General features: G+C 42.8%; 1 protein-coding gene across 1 annotated transcript; it reads left to right on the top strand.

The window, feature by feature from the left end:
• Positions 1–15,062: 15,062 nt before the first annotated feature.
• Positions 15,063–22,595, top strand: LOC116984396 (ETS-related transcription factor Elf-5-like). The gene is given in 4 exon segments (XM_033038552.1): positions 15,063–15,158; positions 16,558–16,576; positions 20,666–20,861; positions 22,046–22,595. Coding segments are annotated over 4 exon segments (396 nt in total). The 3' UTR covers positions 22,131–22,595.

Genomic DNA, 22,595 nt, shown 5'->3' with positions numbered 1-22,595 from the left:
GCTTTTCTGTAACTTTAATTGTATTTGAACTCTTAATAACTCCGTGCTGTGAAATGGCACTTTTAATTTGGACATCTGAATAATAGTGAGATAATGATAAGGCTGTTTGATTTGGCCTATAAAAACTCCTACCAAATTCCTTTGTTATTGCTTGGGTACTGGATTTTATAGTTTAGTGATCGACTGAGTCAAATCTAAATGTGGCCTTTACCAAGTCTTTCAAAACCAATGAATTTTAAATAAACTGGAATTTTGAAATTGCCCAGCTTCAGCGAAGAATGGGGCAGGAGAGTTGGTGGTGAGGAGATTTATGGGTATGTAAGAGGATATGGAGGGAGAGGTGTATTTCTCCTCAGTTTTTACCGTGGAAAAAGACATGGCGACTGGGGAACTGGGTCAATTAATGGAGATGGCCTGAGGAGGTTTAGGAGGTGCTGGACATCCTGAGGAGTATGAAGGTAGGTAAATCTCCTGGGCCTGATCAGATATATCTGAGGACACTGGGAGGCTAGAGAAGACATTGCAGGTTTCTGAGAAACTGCCCTGGCTGAGATATATAAATCATCATTAGACATGCATGTAGTATTGGAGGGTGGTTAATGTTGTGCCTCTATTTGAGAAGGACTGAAAGGAAAAGACTGAGAACTAAAGACCAGTGAGCCTAACACTTGTGGTAGGCAAATACTGGAGAGTACTCTGAGGGATAAGGTGTATATGGATTTGGATAGATAGAGGAATAGTCAGCATGGGTTAGTACACGAGAGATCATGTCTTCAAAATCTCACTTGAGCTTTTTGGAGAAGTAACCAAAAAAGTTGATGAGGGCAAAACATTGTCTACATGGACTTCAGCAAGGCATTTAATAAGGTTCCGCATGGTAGGCTGCTCTGGAAGGTTGGATCTTGTGGGATCCTGGGAGAGCAAGCTGTCTGGATAGAGAATTGACTTCATGGAAAGATGCAGAAGGAGGCCTGTGATTATTGGAGTTCCTCTAGGGATCCCCACTGGGCCCATTGCTGTGTGTGGTTTATATCAACAATTTGGATGAGAATGTGGAAGGCATGATTAGTAAGTTTGCAGATGACACTGAAGTGGGTGGCATTGTAGACAGCAAAAAGGGTTATCAAATACTACAGGAGGATCTTGACCAGCTGGGCAATTAGGCGGGGAAATGGTTGATGGACTTTAACGTGTTTAACGACTTTAACACCTCCATAATGCAGAAGCCACAAGAGAACCAAACATCTATCTGAGCAGGACCAAACTGAAGTATGCCCCCACTCCAACCTACCTCGGAGTGACCCTTGACAGGACCCTATCCTTCAAGGAACATCTTAAAAGAACAGCAGCTAAGGTGAAGTCCAGAAACAATCTCCTCAGTAAGCTTGCTGGCTCAAAGTGGGGGGCAGCAGCCCCCACACTGCGCATTTCAGCACTAGCCCTTGCATTTTCTTCAGCTGAATATTGTGCCCCTGTTTGGTCCAGGTCATCCCACACACACCATGTGGATACCCAATTGGACTCAACAATGAGGATCATCACAGGAACAATCCGCTCAACACCACTCCCCTGGCTCCCTGTCCTATCCAACATAGCCCCTCCACACATCCGGCGAGTAGTCCTCACTCAAAGGATGCTCCAAAAGACCAAAAACTCCCCTCATCAGCCAATTCACATGGACATCTTCAACCCACCCACTGCTCGACTTCCATCTAGACGACCAATTTGGAAGAACCCACCACCAGCTGATTTCACCATCCAATCAGCTTGGAAAAGGGAATGGGAGTCCAAGGACGTCCCAAATAAACATCTGGTGTCAGACCCCACCCTACCGGTCCCTGGCACCAATCTCCCAAGGAAGCAGTGGACGACGCTGAATAGATTCAGGACTGGACATGGCCCCTGCTTGGCCAGCCTTCACAAATGGGGCAGCAGTCCAACCCCATGGTGTGCTTGTGGAGAGCAGCAAACAATGCAACACATCATTGAAGCATGCCCTCAACAAAGACTCAAAGGAGGACTTGTCACCCTTCATACAGCAGATCAAGAGGCAACTGCTTGGCTAAAGGACTTTGCATTCGCTAAATAAATAAAACGTAGATAACTGTGAGGTGTTGCATTTGGGAAGTCAAACCAGGGCAAGACCTTCACTGGGAATGACAAGGCTCTGGAGAGTTGTACAACAGAGGGATCTAAGAATGCAGGTACATAGTTTCTTGAAAGTGGCGTCACAGGTAGATAGGGTGGTCAAGAAGGCGTTCGGTAAAACATGAATCACCAATTGCTGGTAAATGGAGTCAATATAGCTTGGTACTTGATGGTTGACATGTGGTTGATGGCCTAAGGGCCTGATTTTGGAATAGGTTCCAGGAAAGTAAATAGGATTGCTCTGAGATTTGCCCTGGCTCAATGAGCTGAATGTCCTCTTTCTGCAGTGGAAGTAAACATGAGAAAATATGAATGTCTTACTCTCGCTGTTTATTTTAAAGTACTATTCCACAGTACATTTTTCCATACTCTATATATGTACATTCCTCTTAAATATCACTCAAGCAGAAAATTACCAGCTGAAAATTTGTGTCATTTGCTTAAACTTTCCTCATAACCTAGAAGGGTTACCACAAAGAATTAAACGAACTTTTTTCTCCAGTTCTCAATTTGCTCGTTTCTTGGTGACTATTAGTAGATAGTGTTTAATTGCGGCTTCTTCCACTTTATCTTCTAAGTTGAATCTCAGATTCAACTGCTTTATCTTCTAAGTTTCTTCCACTTTATCTTCTACGTTTTTTCCAGTTTTGTCTCAGTTGTACATTAAACCAACTAAGACTCGGGTCTCTGCCTGACTTGTTTTGGGAATGTTTATATATGGTAACTTTCCACGTTAGCCCAGCATTGTATTTCATTAAGTTCAATATGTAATTTTGTCTGCCACCTTCATTTCCTTTTGGCATCCTCATTCCATCTACCAATTTGATCTACTCTATGAATAATGTACCACACAAAGTAGTTTTATTCACTGGCTGGCATGTTTGGTGTATTTACTGCCTGTTATGACTCAGTAATTTGCCATGGTATCATCAATGCCAAGAAAACCACTTGGCAAAGTTTTACCGAATCTCAGTGATGCAATCAACCTGTCATAAAACAAAGGTCTTATTATTTTTGAGTTCATTTTGAGTTATTATTTTTGAAGAAGATATATTGTCAACAGGTCATAGAAACACATTTTTCTTCTCAATGGAGTTTTAATCAAATCACAACTGGTTAAAAGGTTTGAACTTTTGAGCCATTTTCTAAATTAAAATGTCTTCAAATTATTACTTCATTTATTAGAGTGATCAAAAAATAGTGAAATAACAGTTTCACTTATTTGTAATGTGAGTAGCAGATACACCTGGGAATTTGGGCTCATCACTTGCCTCATCTGTGGAACATGTGGCATTGTTCCTGAAGGTGTAAAATATCATTAAGGTCTTGGGAGAGGACACAGAAGAGTGAAGGTGATAATATGGTGATAATTGAGAAGAGAAAAGAGATATGGTTGCTCAAGGAGGGATGGGATATATATAGACCACTGGCACTATAAGTTATTGCTAAAATATACTGAGGACATAGTGTAGACCTTAACAGGATATTTTGGTCTAACATTGCCTAAAGAGGATGGGAGAATTGATGCATGGTGGTTTAAAATGGGGGAACCTAATGGCTGAGTAAATGTTCAGGTTGCAAATGGCACATGAACCAATTTCCCTTCTGAAGTAAAAGCAGTGTGGTCTTCATTGAACTCTGAAAGCTTAATTTCAGAGCAAGAATTTCATTGTCCTATACAGGGACACATGACAATAAACTCACTTGAACTTGAACTTGAACTTGAAGCTGGTTCAGTGGGGGGGGGGGGGGGGGGGACAGGTCACATGCTAACGTTAGGATGTCTACAGGACGTTTGGAAAAGCAGGAGGCTTCACCAGAGCTGCTTTTGGAGATTCCCGTAATACAGAGGGCTTGATGTTACAGTTGCTGAAGAAAAGGGAACATCCTTCAAAGGTGCAATTCTTCAAATGGGCTAATGGTTTGATATACCTTAGAATCAGAAAGGAAAATCTATGGTATGAACCATCTCGGTTTGTACTTTTATGGTGGAATTAAAGGATGAAGAGTTGGGAACAAATGAAGAAAGCAATGATGATGATTCATGTAAAGGCAGTTTGTCAATTGAGGACATCACCCTACATATGAAAATGGACACCAATGTGAGCTAGTCCATGATAGAGCAGGCCACAGACTTGGATAGCCTGTACTATATTTCACTGAGTTGGACCAAGGTGGTGCTACACACCTATTCAGGAGGGACCCTCCAAGTACTGGATTAGATGAACAGCTGGAGAGCTGGCAGTGACTGGGTCCAGCTGCCAATTATAGTCATTGGCAACAAATGTGCAATGACGGTTCCGGGAATAGATAGGATTGAGTCACCTAGACTAATTATATTGTTGTTGAAAAGATCACAGCTTTGGGAAGAGTGGTCTTCTTTTCGTGTCCATCTTGTTACAAATGTTGGCCTCGCTGTCATCGTCCGTCCTGAAAAGGGCGCAAGGTTCCGGCAACAATCAGTGGAAGCCATCACTTGTTGCAGTAGATGATTGTGGTAGCAGAGTTAGCCCAGGATACTTCTAGTTTCCAGCCCCGCCACGTGGACGCTTCTGCTGTGGGGCCGGGAAGAGTGGTAATTAACCTACAAACCTGCACGTCTTTGGAGTGTGGGAGGAAACCAGAGCAACTGGAGAAAACCCACACAGTCATAGGGAAAATGTACAAATTCCATACAGATATCACCCGTTGCCAGGATCGAACCGGGGTCTCTGGCGCTATAGGCTGTCCCGCCTGTGGCGCTGTATTCCTTGGAGATTGGAAGAACAAGGAGGGCATCTTATTGAAGCACAAGATCCTTGAAGGGAGCCTTGAATGAGGGAAATAGTTACAATATAAGAGGGCAGTCATTGAAAACTGAGCTGTGTAGTAATTTTGTCCGACAGTAGGTGGTGAATCATTGGAATTTGCTACACCAGAGAACTGTGGAGGCTAGAGCACTGGAGGTATTTACAGAGCAGATATAACTGTTTTTGAAAGATTGTGAGCTATGTGGAGCAGGCATTGAGGAGGAGTTGAGGCATGGTGCATTTTTGCATTTTTCGGCTTGAAATTATGCAATTTGGTGCATACTGCAGTGAGTCTTTTAATTTACACTTGAATGCAATATTTATGCTTTAAATTGGATTAGCTATGAATAAGGTCAGGCAAAATTATATTCCTAATTACATTCCACAGTAGAGCCAGGCTCTGATCAACAGGTGCATGAATGATCTGAGCACATGAATGATCTTAGTGTATTCATGTATGGAAACCAGATTATAATCAAGCACTTGGCCCATGTTGACCAACCTGGGTTCACTGCACACCTGGTACTACTCCTGACCCTGACTCCAGTTGCATACCTTCTCTCATTCCTGACCCTGAGTCCAGCCTTACACCTGGCCCCCTATTCCACCCTGATCATAGCTGCTTACCTACGTAGGCTCCCAGTGCTGAACACTCCCATTGTCCCAGCTTTGACTGCACACCTAGTTCTATTCAAGATTCAAGAGAGTTTATTGTCATGTGTCCCAGATAGGACAATGAAATTCTTGCTTTGCTTCAGCTCAACAGAATATAGAAGGCATGAATACAGAACAGATCAATGTGTCCATATACCATTGTATAAATATATACACACATGAATAAATAAAACAGATAAAGTGCAAATAAACAGATAATGGGCTATTAATGTTCATAATTTTGTTTGAGTTGAGTTCAATAGCCTGATGGCTGTGGGGAAGAAGCAGTTTCTGAACCTGGACGTTGCAGTCTTCAGGCTCCTGTACCTTCTACCTGAAGGCAGCGGGGAGATGAGTGTGTGGCCAGGATGGTGTGGGTCCTTGATGATGCTGCCAGCCTTTTTGAGGCAGCGACTGCGATAGATCCCCTCGATGGTAGGTAGGTCAAAGCCGATGATGGACAGGGCAGTGTTTACTACCTTTTGTAGTCTTTTCCGTTCCTGGGCGCTCAAGTTGCCGAACCAAGCCACAATGCAGTCCTCCTTGACATACCGACTCTCCGTAATCTTCTCAGGAAGTAGAGGCGCTGATGTGCATTCTTTATGATTGCATCAGTGTTCTCGGACCAGGAGAGATCTTCAGAGATGTGCACGACCAGGAATTTGAAGCTCCTGACCCTTTCCACCATCGACCCGTTGATATAAATGGGACTGTGGGTCCCCATCCTACCTCTTCCAAAGTCCACAATCAGTTCCTTGGTTTTGCTGGTGTTGAGGGCCAGGTTATTGTGCTGGCACCATTCGGTCAGTCGGTCGATCTCTCTTCTATACTCTGACTCGTCCCCATCAGTGATACGTCCCACAACAGTGGTGTCATCAGCGAACTTGATGATGGAGTTCGCACTATGACCAGCTACGCCGTCATGAGTATAGAGTGAGTACAGCAGGGGGCTGAGCACGCAGCCTTGAGGTTCTCCCGAGGCTGACACCTTTCCACCAATTCGAACAGTCTATGGTCTGTGAATGAGGAAGTCGAGGATACAATTGCAGAGAGAAGCGCAGAGACCCAGTTCTGCGAGTTTGGTAACCAGCTTGGAGGGGATGATTGTATTAAATGCCGAGCTGTACTCAATGAATAACAGCCTGACATATGAGTTTTTGTTATCCAAGTGGTCCAGAGCAGAGTGGAGATCCAGCGAGATCGCATCCACCGTTGATCTGTTGTGGCGGTAAGCGAACTGCAGTGGGTCCAGATTTTTGTCGAGGTAGGAGTTGATTTGCGGCATGATCAACCTCTCAAAGCACTTCATCACCACCGACGTAAGTGCCACTGGTCGATAGTTGTTGAGGCACGTCACCTTGCTCTTCTTGGGCACCTTGCTCTTCTTTAAATTATGTCCTTTTAAAGCAGATGGGAACCTCAGACCTCAGAAGTGAGAGGTTGAAAATGTCTGTAAAAACTCCAGCCAGTTGGTCCGCACAGGATTTTAGAACACGATCGGGTATACCATCAGGTCCAGGCGCTTTTCGAGGGTTCACTCCTCTGAAGGATTTTCTGACGCAGGCCTCTGTGAATGTGACTGAAATACCATCACAGCGAAAGGGGGCTCGAGAAGGCACATCATTGTTCTCCTTATCAAAGCGCGCGTAAAACGCATTGAGCTCGTCAGGGAGTGATGCTACGCCAACATTCGAGCTACTTCCTGATTTCGCCTTGTAAGAGGTGATTGAATTCAGGCCCCGCCAAAGCTGCCGAACATCTGTCTCATCCTCCAGCTTGGAGCAGACGTTCCTTTTGGCCTTTTTGATGGCCTTACCAAGGTCGTATCTGGACTTCTTGTAGACCACTGTATCATCAGACACGAATGCCCGGTGTCTGGTCTTCAGGAGATCAGACACCGGATCTCAAAGTTCATCCAAGGCTTCTGATTGGGAAACACTCGGAAGGTTTTTGTAGGGATGCAGTCCTCCACACATTTCTTTATGAAGTCTGTAACGACTGTGGCGTATTCGTTCAGGTCCGTTGCCGAGTCCCTGAACATTGCCCAGTCTACAGACTCCAAACAGTCCTGGAGTTATTCCTCTGGCTGGACCGCTCAGTCTGGGGAACTGGGGGTGAGCCATGTCTCTGTGAAACAGAACACAGAGCATTCCCTCAGCTCCGTTTGATATAGCAGTCGTGCCCTTAAGTCCTCCACTTTATTTTCAAGGGACTGTATGTTGGCCAGTAGGATAGTAGGGAGAGGGGGCCGAAGTCCCCTGCGCTTCAGCCTGACCTGAAGTCCTGCCCGTCTGCCACGTTTCCGGACACAATGCAGGCTTCCCCTTTGTTTCCAGGTACTGTACCAGATACGGTCTAGGGAACGCTTGCAGTCGGAGGCTGCGGGAGATCGCGAAATCGCTAGTGCTTTCAGATGCACTAGCAGCTTGTACGTTATGGCGCCGATTTCTGCCGTTTTTCCGATCCAGGTAAGTTGCTTGTTGCTGTAAGTAATCGTCTGTTTGGCTGTTAGCAAAAAGTCGCCACTGGCAGGCGCCATCTGGATGCACACTTGGCCTTGCTCCTAGCCCCTCTGCACTGACAATATATCTGGCCCACACATAAAGCCCCATATCTGACCCCCTGGACTTAACCTTTTATGTTCAAGTCCACAGGTGCTTATCTAATGCGGTAATCTTTTATGGGGTACTTCACGGACCAAATTTTGTATAACAAAATTTGCTACATCCATTGGCTTCTGTGTTATCTAACATGCTAGTTACTTTGTCAAAGAAGTAATCATTTGGTTGAACACAATTTCTCATCCATAAAAGTATATTCACTCAGCTGTATGTATTCTGTTACCTTTTCCTTCATTTTCCTAACAAACTGTCCTGAAGTCATTTTTACCCCCAATATTTTCAGTATTTTGCTGTCTTCCTCTCAGTTGGGACTTTTCCGAAATGCAAAGTCCAATAACTATATATTTAAGCAATATTATTTACTTAAATGTGATCTTGAGAGTACATAATATTTTCTGTGGTATTCATAACACAACAATGATAAAAAGATCTTTGTTTCGATTGCACCTACCAACATGCATAAAGTTAATATGTAGCGAGGACACATTTTTGTTCCCATGCTCCCGATTCCCGATTACTTTTACATTGAAGTGATTGAAATCCAAGTGAAGTTTAAATGGCATCAGAAAATAAAACCTCCGGAATGGATGATATTCATTACGTGGTTGGTTGGAGTCAGTATCAGCACAATTACTATATTAAACTTTGAATCTTCAGATGTCCTGGTTCAAGTTAAAACTAAAGACAAATAATAACCTCCTCACACAGTCCCCTGCAAGTATCTCTGTCACTCCTTAAAATATGCCCCTCCTTTGAACAAACTCTTAAACATCGCATTTGAATCAGTTTCCATCTGATTACACTCCTTGAGGATGTTCGTCTACGTGTTCAATTAATAAAACAACGAGATTGGGGACATTTCTATTCAACCTGTCAAAAAAATTGGGGGGGGGGGGGGGGTTTAGAAATAGTCAGTGAGGTAAACAAATATAATAGTTGAGGGAGTGGAGAAACCTGGTGTGTCCCCTCCCACAGTAGGAACTTTTTGAAATGTGATGTATTAAAATCATGTTTTAGTGCATTGTGGAAGTACGATTTCAATGTTTTTTGTTTAAAGTATTTTAAAGAGGTAACTTTTTAAGGGGTAACTTTTTCCACACAAAGGGTGGTGGGTGTATGGAACAAGCTGCCAGAGGAGGTAGATGAGGCAGGGACTATCCCAACATTTAAGAAACAGTTAGACTGATACATGGATAGGACAGGTTTGGAGGGATATAGACCAAAAGCATGTAGTGTAGCTGGGAAATGTTGGCGGGTGTGGGCAAGTTGCGCCGAAGGGCCTGTTTTCACACTGTATCACTCTATGACTACATTATACCTCCACCATGCATGAATGCTTCAAAATCAAGTGGTCGAGTTTTATTGCCATATACTCAAGCATAGAAACATGGGAAAGAGGTTCAGGAATAGGCCATTCGGCCCGTCGAGCCAGCACTGCCATTCAATATGATCATGGTTGTTCATCTAAAATCAGTACCTCTTTCCTGTTTTTTCCCCATATCCCTTGATTTTGCTAGCCCCAAGAGCTTAATGTAACTCGCTCTTGAAAACATCCAGTGAATTGGCCTCCACTGATTTCTGGGGCAGAGAATTTCACAGATTCACAACTTTCTGGGTGAAGAAAGCTGGTCCTCATCTCAGTCCTAACGGGCCTACACTTTGTTCTTAAACTGTAACCCCCTGGTTCTGAACTCCCCCTATATCGGGAACATTTTTCCTGCAGTTACAGTAAGTGAAAATCTAGCAGGCAAGCAGGATGCTTTCTCCAACCACCTCCATTTGAAGGCCACTATCTTCCACCGCTTCTACCCAGTGCTTGATACCTACTTCCAGCAGCCACTGGTTGTCCTCCAGGATGCACCGAGCCGCAGCCTGATCCATGCTGGTCACCAGGGCGAATTCGGCACAGAGACTCTCATGGCAGTGGCGCAACGCTTCCGACGCCTCCGACGGCCGGGACTCTTGTACTGAGGCTGCTCCATGGCCAGAGCTGCAGCGAGCGACTCGCCAGCCCGGCAAACACTTGCCGGCCCGGCAAACACTCGCCAGCCCTGGCTCCTCGTCCGCATCTGTCCCCGCCGCTGTTTCTACTTCCATCCCTCCCACCGCCCCGGCTCTCCAACACCCGCGGCCCATGCAGTTGATATTAGTTTTGAAATTCTCGTTGATCACAGAATTTCTCACAACAGAGCATGATAAATTTGTGATCAGTATGAGAGCGTGAGAATTGGGCAAAATGCATGAGTTTCACGCTCAATGCGTGAGAGTTGGCAGCCCTACACTTGCCTGCGCATGGCCCTTATCCCTGCAAACCTGTACTAACCATGTACCTGTCTAATTGTTTCTTAAACGTTGCACTTAGTCCCTACCTTAACTACCTCCTCTGGCAGCTCGTTCTTTACACCCACTACCCTTTGTGTGAAAAAGTTACCCCTCAGATTCCTATTCAATCTTTCCCCCTTCACCTTAAACCTATGACTTCCGGTTCTGGATTCCCCTACTCTGGGCAAAAGACTCTGTGCATCTACCTCTATAAGATCACTCCTCATCATCCTGTGCTGCAAGGAATAGAGTCCCAACTTACTCAACCTCTCCCTTTAGCTCAGACCATTGAGTCCTGACAATATCCACATAAATCTTCTCTGTGCTCTTCCAACTTGACAACGTTTTTCCTCATTGTAATTTTTTTTCTTCCTTGAATTGACATTTGTATTTTAACCTATTGTCTCAGAGTTTTTGGATGTTTCTCCAGATTAAGGATGCTTCAGAAAACCTGGTCAGTCTTTTTGAATATCAGCCTATCTAGACTTTCCAAAAACAATGTTGTCCTTCAAATGAAATGATACAGAGGCTAAAAATGAGAACTTGTACATTTATGACCCTCTCATGTCTCATAGCCATTGCATTGGCATGTGGTGCAATCTCTGTGTCTCATAGAGAAATAAAATTGCACAATCTATGCACAGCAAACCCTTGAAAACAGCACCTGCGATATATTATAAGCTACTCAAAAATATGAAATTGTACGTGCTGAACATGTAAAATGCTGAACATCTATATATTACTAAAACTCATCTTGTTTGTTTCTATCACTGTCTGTGTGTTTATGTGTCTGTGATGTCCTGAATTACGCCAAAACGGTACACGATAGCTTAAAAAATTGGACCACCTTACTCACCATTGTCCTGTGGTGTGGTGTATCAAGTTTCCTTCACATTTATGTTATATTTTACAAGTTATTCACATTTTTAACTTAAAATAATTTAAAACACGCCACCACTTGCCGTTAGCAGCGTATGACGTCACAATGGGATCTCATTTACATTTAAAAAAACTCACTGTCCCCGATAAAAGCATGCTGGACACAGACACAGACTGGGCCCCGAGCCGCACTCCTCCCTCCCCCTCCCTCGGTTTCAGACCGCAGCATCAAAAAGTGACTTTCAGTTATTTTTAAATCCACACGCACGGATAACTGAAAGTCTCCCTGCGCTTGCAGCATTTTAAAATAGCAGAAAGTCAGTCAGTCACTTTTTGACACTGCGGTACACGATAGCTTAGAAAATTCTGGACACAGTGGGGAGGGAATGGAAGAGGCCTCCCCATGGGGAGCAGCCTCCAGACATCCCACCGGCTACAACCACAGCCCAGGGCCCTAAGTGAACCCTCTCCCTCTCCCTCCCTCTCCCTCCCCCCTCCCGCGGCTGCAGATAGAGGGAGAGGAGGGGGGTAGGGAGAGGGGAAGAAGTATGGAGAGAAGAGGTGTTATGGAGGGAGGGAGGGAGTGACTGAGTGTAGGGGAAAGGAGAGGTGCGGGAGTGGGGGAGGGGAGGAGGAGAGGGGAAAGAAGAAGGAGGGTGAAGAGGAAGTGGAGGGAAGGCTGGGGGATGAGGGGAAATTAGCCGCCTCTGCGCAGTTAGGGGCTATGAGTGAGAGGTGGGATATTGCGTTGGCGGAACAGGTTGGGAGAACGGGTGAGTGGTAGAATATTGCGTTGGGGGAATGGGACCCAACGGGTCCTACTTGGTCTAGTATTAAATAAAAACAAAAACTGCTGGAATTGCTCAGCAGAAGAAGCAGTATCTGTACAGAGAGAAACATATTTAAAGTTATAGATCCAATAACCTTTCATTAGAACTAGGAAATGTTAGAAATCCAGCTTGTTCTAAATTGTGGAGAAGAGGAAGGGATGGAGAGGGAAAAAATAGTATGTCTGTGCTATGGTGGAGGTTGTGAAGTTGATGGTGCTGAGAGAGGATAGTGAAGGTTTGTTTATTGAAAAAAATACGAGAGAGAATTAAACCACAGAGTTGAAGGTAATCTGAAATATAAACAGTCTCGCAGTGCTAGATACCTGGGTTTAGATCTGACTGCAGCTGTTGTCTGTGTAGAGTTTCCACGTTCGCCATAGATTTACAATTTCTTTTCAAATCCCAAAGGTATTCACATTGGTAGATTAATTTGGCTTCTGTAGATTGCTCTTTATGTGTAGATGAATGTTAGAATCTGGGAGGAGACGAAGAGAATGTGGGGAGAATACATCACCAGCACCTCAAGTAAGAAGTGGAGACAAGTACTGTAACAATAATTAAGATGAATGTTGATAGACACTTGAAACACTATGAGGCAGAGAAAGCTGGGTTCTGGCCAATGGGATCAGTATAGATGGATCAGTATAGATGGTCAGCCAGATCCAGTGGTCCAAAGGTTCTATTTCTGTTCTATGGGACCCAATGACTCTATTACTACACAAGAAAATATCTAAATAAATGTAATTTGTGACCCTTACATTATAAGCTTTTAAAACAAATTAAGGATGGAATCAAAGATCTGATTTGTTAATATTCTCACCTGGGACAAAGGTAACTGAGTATTGGAGTGCCTGAATTTAGAAAACATTGGTTTCCACTGGGTGATTGAGTGCCGCGGTCTACATGTTATATCAGGGTGAAGCCAATGAAATATTTTGGAAAGTACTTGGAGGAGAAAATATAAAGTTTAACAGTGATTAAGATAAACTTAATAAATATTGCACTGACATCTTTTATCCATTCTAAGGCACTTTGAGCTGGGGAAAAAGTTCACAACATCATTAAAAAAATCCAAGATGCAGCAATTCTCCAAGTGCAACGGATGGTGAGTAATGCCCCTGTCCCACTTAGGAAACCTGAACGGAAATCTCTGGAGACTTTGCGCCCCACCCATGGTCTCCGTGCGGTTCCCGGAGGTTGCAGGTGGTTGCCGGAGGTTGCAGGCAGTGGAAGCAGGTAGGGAGACTGACAAAAACCACCGGGAACCTCCGGGAACCGCACAGAAACCTTGGGTGGGGCGCAAAGTCTCCAGAGGTTTCCGTTCAGGTTTCCTAAGTTTGACAGGGGCATTAGCATTCTGGGTGTATCCTGATTGATCACCAGGTTGTCTGGGGGCAGATTTTGCAGTCAAGACACTGCTGTAATTATTGATAAACATTTTCACTATCTAGAATACGACCTATATTAGTGTTATTTATTTGAAGTTTTTTTTATTCAAGAACATCAAAAATAATAACATAGCTACTCTTTTGCTTTAATATTAATAACTGAAATCAGATAGTAATATTTAGGCAGTGGGTATATGCTATTGTTGACAATTGTTTCTGCTGGCATACTTTGAATAGCGCCGATTAGGTCAGATGTTGGCATCATTACAATCATCTATCTGACTTTGTATATGGAAAACACGTTCAACAGGTTAGTCTACCACCCTCTCAAGAGGAGTTGGAAAAACAAGGAATTGTTCCACACAGGTATTTATTTTAATTGCGTGGGTGTAATAATAAACTGTATAATGGATTGGTGACATGATTATATCTTCCTAGTTACTTAGAACCTGAGTAGCTATACTTCGTCACTAAACAAGATCATCACTCACCAAAATTGCCCAACATAAAGATGATTAATCACTTTGCTCTGATGAAATTAATTGAACAAAAAGAATTCGGACTGATTCTTCCCACCATCCTGAATTGAAAAGACATCATAGTTCCATCATCATCACTGTCCGCCAACAGGATTGGGGGAGTACCTTCCCAACAAAGAAGACAGTGGTTCAAAATTGCATCTGACCATCACTTTCACAAACGGTGATTAGGGATGGGTAATAATTGCTGCGCTCTTGGCTCTTGTGCACTTCCTGGAAACAATGTGAGCAAAGGACAAAGTGGCTGAGAGGTTCCTTAGTGGTACAGTAATATGTTGCTGCACAGGGGACCTTGCTAGGCGTCATGAGATCGTAGTTCTGTATGTCTGTGTCATAAATGTCTGTGACAGACGGCTGTGGAGGTCAAGTCAATGGATATTTTTAATGCAGAGATTGACAGATTCTTGATTAGTAAGACTGTAAAAATTATTAAGGGGCCATTTAAAAAAAAAAAACTTACTGTTTCTGGTTCAGGCACTGTGCACACAGCAGCCAGCCAACAGTGTTTCATGTATTTTGTGTTTTTATGACTGTTGACAGATCAATTTCCCTCCTGGGATAAATAAAGTTCTATCGTATCATATCGTGTCAGGGGTTATGGGAGAAGGCATAAGAATGGGGTTGAGAGTGAAAGATAGATCATCCATGATTGAAAAGCGAAGTAGACTTGATGGGCCGAATGGCCTAATTCTGCTCCTAGAACTTATGAACATGAAATCTTTAGCTTTCAATGCAGTTGCCCTGAATTAGTATGCATTTACAGCCAGTATCGCTTGCCCTAATGAAAGGGTTCTCAATGATAATTCAAGGAACGAGTAGTAGATTTTGAAGAGTAACCAAGATGGGAGAGACTGGATGGATATTAAAACGGCACCACAACCTCCAATGGACCATGTATTGTGAATTCAGATATGAAGATGTGGGCAAAGCTTTGGATAATTCAGGGCTGGGCCACAAAGAAAGAAGGCCTCAGCCAGAACGTGCTGAGGTAATTGATTGAATGGCAACTGACAATTTGATGATTATTTTCAGTGGCAGACTCCCAGCACTGGAGAGGCTAGGAGTGCTCCTTTCTCTTATAATTGAGGAGGCCTCCGTTGTCCTGTTGGTCACTTGGTCACTTGGTCAACAAATAAGTGCTCTCTGATGTTAAGGCACCAATGTTAAAGGTGCTTTGCATGTGCTGTGTACATGTATGCAATAGGACCAAATGCATTTTGTGATTGGTTTTGCCCTTGGATATCTGCCCTGTAATATATGCAAGAAGATGTATTCAGCTTTCTGGAACAGAAAGTGTTCTGTCTTTGCAATAGTGGAAGGCAAACTTTGATAGGTTAAAAATATCACTAGCTCAAGCCTGTAGGAGATTGAGACACATAGAGACACAGTGATGTGGCCATGGTGACAAATCAGCTCTTGCCCTGTCCAGAGGTTGATGAGCAATTACATGTGAACTAGAATCAGGAGCAGGAATGTATACTTGGCCTCTAGTGCCTACTCCACCAGGACTGGTCTCACTAGAACCTCAGCTCTCCATTTCTGCCTCCTATCCACGGTAACCTTTCACCCTATTTACCTTTTCCGAAATTGGATTTGACAAATTTTAGTGAAGATATCCCTACTCAATCTCAGCCTCCTCCAGATCATGGTTGACCCCAACCTTGCTCATTGTTTGCCTCTGGTGGGATGACTTTTGCAGTTGCTTGGCTCCTAAATCTGGCCAGCCATCATTCTTTGACGTAAAGTGGACCCGAGTGACAACCAAACTGCACGCAGCAGAAAGGCCTTGCTCACGGATTTCTTGATTATTTTCTGGTGACTCATACTTCTTGAAAGCATCTGAAACATAATTAACAATTTTTATAAAATCACTTAAAATCACCTTTGAGATATGCAAATTAAATAAAAAACATTAATGTCAATTAAAATTAAGTTTGGAAAAAGCACCTACCTGAAGTTAATTTAGTTCTGCCAGCTTAATCGACCAAGAATGATATGAAATATACCTGGCCCCTTAGGTCAATATGATTAGGAATGGTAACGGGGTGCAGTGAGGAGGGCATATGTGTGTGCATATGACCTTCATTGTTTTCTGAGCTTTACTAAGCAGAGATGCCTGATCCACTGTTTCTCACTACGATTCACATTGGCAAGTTATTGTCTGTGAAGCACTGGCCTGCTGCTGAGTTTTGTTCTCCCTCCTCCTGCCTCTTCTAGCTGCCAGCCCTGCCCTGCATGCAACGACTCATTCTCTCGGCAATGCCAAGTACCACATGAATCCCCACAAATGCAGCATGCTTTAGATGAACTGGTTATTCCAGGCGGCTTGAAGGCAAACTTTGGGTACTAGTCCCTGCAGAAACCAGTAAACCATTGTTAAATTACAGCAACAGTCAGTAGAAATCAGTGAGAAACCAAACAAGTTATTGATGAGCCATTTTAATAGACTTTGTGGGATTCTTCCTCCTCCCAATCGCGTCCATCTGAACACATTTAGATTTAGGTTTAGGTTTATTATTGTCACGTGTACCGAGGTACAGTGAAAAGATTTGTTTTGCATGCTATCCAAACAGATCAGATAATATTATACATAAATACAATCGTCAGACACATGTATAGATAGAGCAAAGAGGAAGATACAGAGTGCAGAATACATTCCTCAGCTTTCAGCTACATCAGTTCCATGGACAAATTACAATGGGGTAGAGGTGAATCGGACAGTACCCTAGCTTATGGTAGGACTGTTCAGAAGCCTGATAACAGTGGGAAAGAAGCTGTTCCTGAGTCTAGTGGTGCGTGCTTTCAAGCTTCTGCACCTTCTGTCAGACGGGAGCAGGGAGAAGAAGGAATGACTGGGGAGGAGCAAGTCTTTGATTATGTTGGCTGCTTTTCCGAGGCAGTGTGAGGTGCAGATGGGGTCAATGGTGGGATGTCTAGTCTATGTGACGGTCTGGGCTATATCTACAACTCTGCAATTTCTTACGATCTTGGGCAGAGTTGTTCCCAAACCAAGCTCTCATTAGCATGAGCATCAAGCACCAGTTTGGCAGTACTGGCATGAAAGTGACATTGCCGACTGATTGTTGATATGGCCTGACTAGTCTGTGTTCTTCCAGCAGGTGTTAACATTGCACACGCTAACACATTTCCTAACATGATGACTGGCTCAGCCTGCAGAGTGGTGCAAATTAGAATTAATTTGGCACCCTCTGAGCTCAAACAGCCAGTGCTACAGAGCTGGATTCTGTACCCACTCTACTATATATTAATAGATTATATCTGTGACCATTTCATCTTATTTAAAATATATTTAAGCCTGTTCTGTAAACGGAGGATGCATGCAATATGGTAGCTATAAAATATGAAGGCTTCATGCTTAACCACGCAAAGAATGTGGTGACATATTCATGTAGTCAGAGAGAACAGAAGACAAAGCTGTAATTTAAAATTAAATTTAAAATTAAATTATGGATGGCACAATTCCAGAGGGGCAGCATTCATTGAAATGTCTGCCGAACAGGATGAGTCATGATATTTAAAAGACCTGGAGGAACAAGAAGTGCAGGAATGCTGTTTACAATGTGGTGATAATGCCAACAGAGAAATGGCTGCAGGCATTGGAGGGGGAAATACATGAAGAGGCAGTGATGAGGAAGTATGCAACTGATACACTGATACATTCATTGCTGAACAGCCCCATATTTAATCTTCATACATTTTCATGCTGGCACGTTACTGATACATGGAAATGGTTAATTCTTAATTAACTTTTGCCTCCTGAGTGAGTTTCTATTCACAGTCTGGATAAGTCCATTTTCTATACCTGGTAGAAACACTTAATTGATAAAGATTTGTCCTTAAGCTTTCCTTATCAAAGTTTCATTAATATCTCGTCAGTCCTCCTACGGATTAATTATTGAAGGTACATTTCCGGAAGGCCGATGAAAAGCCATCAATGGAAGAGTCTTGGCCCTCCATAATTGAGCTCAGGTGAATGATTTGGCTGACTACTTACGCAAAATAAAGTTTTGTCAAGATGTGTGGGAGGCCTTCTCATTATTATAATCTCATTAAATGAATAACATGATGAGATATTATTGTGGTGAAAGAGAGGAGAGTTAAAATAAAACTAGTAATAGAAAAGGGGCTCTCTAGTGATGTTCTCCAGGCAGAGAATTGCAACGTGACCTTTAGTCATTTATATTCTCCTGAACGTAATCTTACATGTGCATGTAATTATTATTATCGGTGATATCCGTGTATGTTTAATTTATATGAAAGCTAATTCATACCTTTGGATCACATTATCTTGTACAACAATGTGAAAAAGCACCCTTCCCTAACATGCTCACAAAGTGGCAGAGTTCCATTTCATACATGAATTATGCATCACCTCCTGCTTGAAAAGAGCATGTTGGATTGACAAATGCCATTGAGAATTTTGCAGCAGAAATCTGTAGAATATTAAGTACGGAGCAATTGTAATGTTAACTGTGTTGCTTGGCTAGGAACCTCTGACTCGGGTTGAGTGCAGGAACTAAATCACAAGGACTTGTAGTTTATAATTTTAATATTCTTGAACAGTATATTGTCATGTATTCATCTCTATAACTTCTGCCACCTTTAAGAACATTCCACCATCAGACAGATTTCTCTTCATCTCCCCTTTAAGAATTTTGAAGGGACCAATCCTTCTGTGACTCCCTGGTTTGCTCTTCCTTATTTACCATCCATTCCCTTTCCATTAGCATCTCCATTTTGCTACTAAGGGCGATGCAGCACGGCTCTTCAAACTCATTCTGTTAACACTGACCAAATTAAAGACACCATGAAATGGAGGATCCCTTGTCAGAATTGCTTAACCATTGTCAGCTGAAATTTACAGGCTTTGGATGGCGCCAGCCAGCCAAGGCTCAGACTGATATGCAGGATGGTGAAGGATCCAGGTGTTATCTTTGTTTCTCCTAACTTGATAAAATGTATAGTAGTTTTGCAAATGAATCTTAAATGCATCATTCCGATTGGATTGCTGCAAAGGCATTGCAAATAGTATAAATAATGTTGCAAAACAAGTGCCCTGTTAATTGTTGATTGGTTGAAATGTTGAGCCTTGGAGGAACTGTTTGAATCCCAGGGCACATGTTGCACTGTTCATCTGTGTTGGCTTCCTTCTAGAAGCTTCTTTCAAATACAATGCATTCCAGTTTGTATTATTGGGTTAGGGAACTGTCAATTATGTACTGTTATTATCAATATGTTTGATTGGTTTATAAATAGACCACCCACATGTGGTTCGGCCCCTCAAGGTTCGGGGACCTATAAAAGGTAGCTCCCACGAGGTCCGATGTCAATCTTCTGCAAGAACGCTTGGGACTGCACGACCTTTTGGAGTGTCTCTGCTTGCACGAGGCTGGAAGGGCTTGGCCAAGCAGATACAAGGATCGAACCTTGTTAGGTATTGTATAGGGAACTGTTGTTGTGTTATCCAAAATAAAGTTTAGTTGCTCAAGTGCTAGATTCAGTATTTTATTGACTGAAACTAGACTGGGGGGAGCATAGAACAAGCTATTTACAATTCCTTCTTGAGGATCAGGAATGCAAACTGTTCCCAGGTGCACACAATGTGGCCTCCTCGACACTGGAGATGTTGAATGCAGGCTGGGTCACTTCTTCGCAGGAAACTTCCATGTGGTGTGCCAAGCTGATGCTCAGTTTCAAATTCTTAGGGAGGTAGCTAGTAGAGCTTCTGCTTCACAGATCCAGCAATCAAGTTCAGTCCCGACTCTATGCTGCTGTCTGTGAGGACTTTGCATGTTCAGCTTGTGGGTTTCACCTGGATGCTCTAGTTTCCCACGTTTCACAATGATGTGCATGGGAATACGTTAATATGGCCGCACATATATTGCCATATATGGCAATACATTCATATGGTTCCCTAAGTGCAGCAATGGAGGCCATGCTGCTGCCTAGATCATGGTGATGGAGCCCAGTACACTGTATTTGGAGGAGGGGGCTCCAGGGGCGGTGCTGTAGGCGGTGGCTCTCAGTTGGTATTATTTGGGCAATTATTCTTCAGAGCACAGCACATCAAGCATTGAAATGTGATGCATGTTATCTAAAATTGAGTTTTTAGTTTAGTTTAGTTTAGTTTAGTTTAGAGATACAGCGCGGAAACAGGCCCTTCGGCCACTGAGTCTGCGCCGACCAGCGATCCCCGGACACTAGCACTATTCTACACATACTAAAGATAATTTACAATTTTACCAAAGCCAATTAACTTCCAAACCCTTACGTCTTTGGAGTGTGGGAGGTAACTGGAGTGGGAAGATTTTTTTTTTTGTAACATGCATAACATAAGATATATAAGGTAGACACAAATACTGGAGTAACTCAGCAGGTCAGGCAGCATCTCTGGAGAGAAGGAATGGGTTACGTTTTGGGTTGAGACCCTTCTTCAGATATATGAGTAAGTGAAATTTTTGCTTTCTCCTGAAGGTTTGCAAAGAGAGTACCTTTGGGAATTTATTCGCGATCTTCTCCACTCTCCTAAGAAAAACAGCAGCATTTTGGAATGAGAAGACAGAGGAGAAGGAATATTCAAAGTTGCGAAGTCCGATTCTCTGGCTAAGCTCTGGGGACAAAGGAAAAATAATGAGCACATGACCTATGAGAAACTAAGCAGAACATTGAGGTAACATTGTGCTATTTTAGCAATCTGTGTATCAGGCTGAACTTCCAAACAGAAATGTGATTTGGTAAATTGGAATTATTTTTATTTCACAATTAGGCACTTTTAATTATGTACAATCTAGTTATAATAGGGAAGGATTTTGCAAGGCACTGTTCAGTTTACATTACAAGAAACATATCCCAGAAAAAACTGTATGTTCTCCCTGTGTCCTCATGAGTTTTCTCCAGGTGCTGCAGTTTCCTAACACATTCCAAAGATGTACAGGATTGTAGGTTAATTGGCTTCGGTAAAATTCTAAATTGTCTCCAGTGTGTAGGATAGCACTGGAGTACGGGGATCGCTGGTCGGTGCAGTATCGGTGGGCCGAAGGGCTTGTGCCACCCTTACCATTAAATCTCTACACTACTGTGGCTGCAGCATGAGATGTCTACAAAATGCATTGCAGCTACTAGTCTGGATCACCCCAATCTGGGTCTCTTCCACCAATGGACAAGGGCACTAGAGAGTTCAACAGCTGGTTTCCTTCCAAGATACAAACAAACCTGACATAGAAATACATTGTCGTTCCTTCATCACTGCTGGGAGAAATATCTGAAATATCTAGGGTAGTTTTGAAAACCAGAGGACATAGGTTTAAGATGACGGGAGGAAGATGTAATAGGAACCCGAGGAGTAACATTTTCACACAAAGAAAGGTGGGTGTATGGAACGAGCTGCCGGAGGAGGTCAATAAGGCAGGTACTATTGGGATGTTTAAGAAACATTTAGACAGGTTCATGGATAGGAGAAGTTTAGGAGGACATGAGCCAAATGCAGGCAGGTGGGACTAGTGCAGATGGGACATGTTGGCCAGTTTGGGTTAGTTGGGCTAAACGGCCTGTTTCCACACTGTAAGACTCAATGACTCTATGAATTAGATACAATAGAAAAAACCGCTAAAGGTTTTTTCTGTTTGGGAAGGTGCAAGTTCCAGAGCATAAATAAAAATAAGTGCAAGAAAGGTTATGGAAATCCGGTTTATATGTGTTAATCTTTTGCATGCTGCAAATCTTTTGCAATTATAGAATCACTCATGGACCAATCCTGAATACTGGTAGTTTATTATTGCCAATAATACCTGATTGTCACATTTTACAGAGGGAAATAATTGTTGACAGATCACTTCATTTTATTTTGCTTTTCAGGCATTATTACAAAACTGGAAATTTGGAACGGGTGCATAGAAGGTCAATGTACAAGTTTGGAAGGAATGCATATGGCTGGAGATAAATATCCTCGTTTACTCATCAATTACAACCTGATTATAAATATGGCCCTAATGGAAAATAAGAGACTACGCTAGAATGCACTCGTGCACTCTTCAGAAACTAGGCTATCAGTAATCATCATAACTAGGCAATGTAATCACATTCCTATTACAGATCAAACCCTTACAATGAATGTTGTATTAAAAAAAAGATTAAATATACATTAAGCTCATAATATATAGATGTTGAATTGCAATGTATTATGTTGCAAATCACTTTGTAAATACTCAGGAGTCAATGCACTTCAAAATCTATGATCTACATCTACCTATCACTTTTGTTTTCTTGTGTTTTATAGACAACCAGTTGTTTATCTCTATTACATTGACCTACATAAAGGATACAGTGCAGAAATAAGCAATATACTTGACCTTCCTCCCATCTTTCCTCACCTATCCATTTATCCCTTTATTCTTTTCTTCCTTGA

The sequence above is a fragment of the Amblyraja radiata genome, chromosome 20 (genome assembly GCF_010909765.2).
Source record: "Amblyraja radiata isolate CabotCenter1 chromosome 20, sAmbRad1.1.pri, whole genome shotgun sequence".
NCBI lineage: Eukaryota > Metazoa > Chordata > Chondrichthyes > Rajiformes > Rajidae > Amblyraja > Amblyraja radiata.
This window is presented reverse-complemented; position numbering and strand designations above follow the sequence as displayed.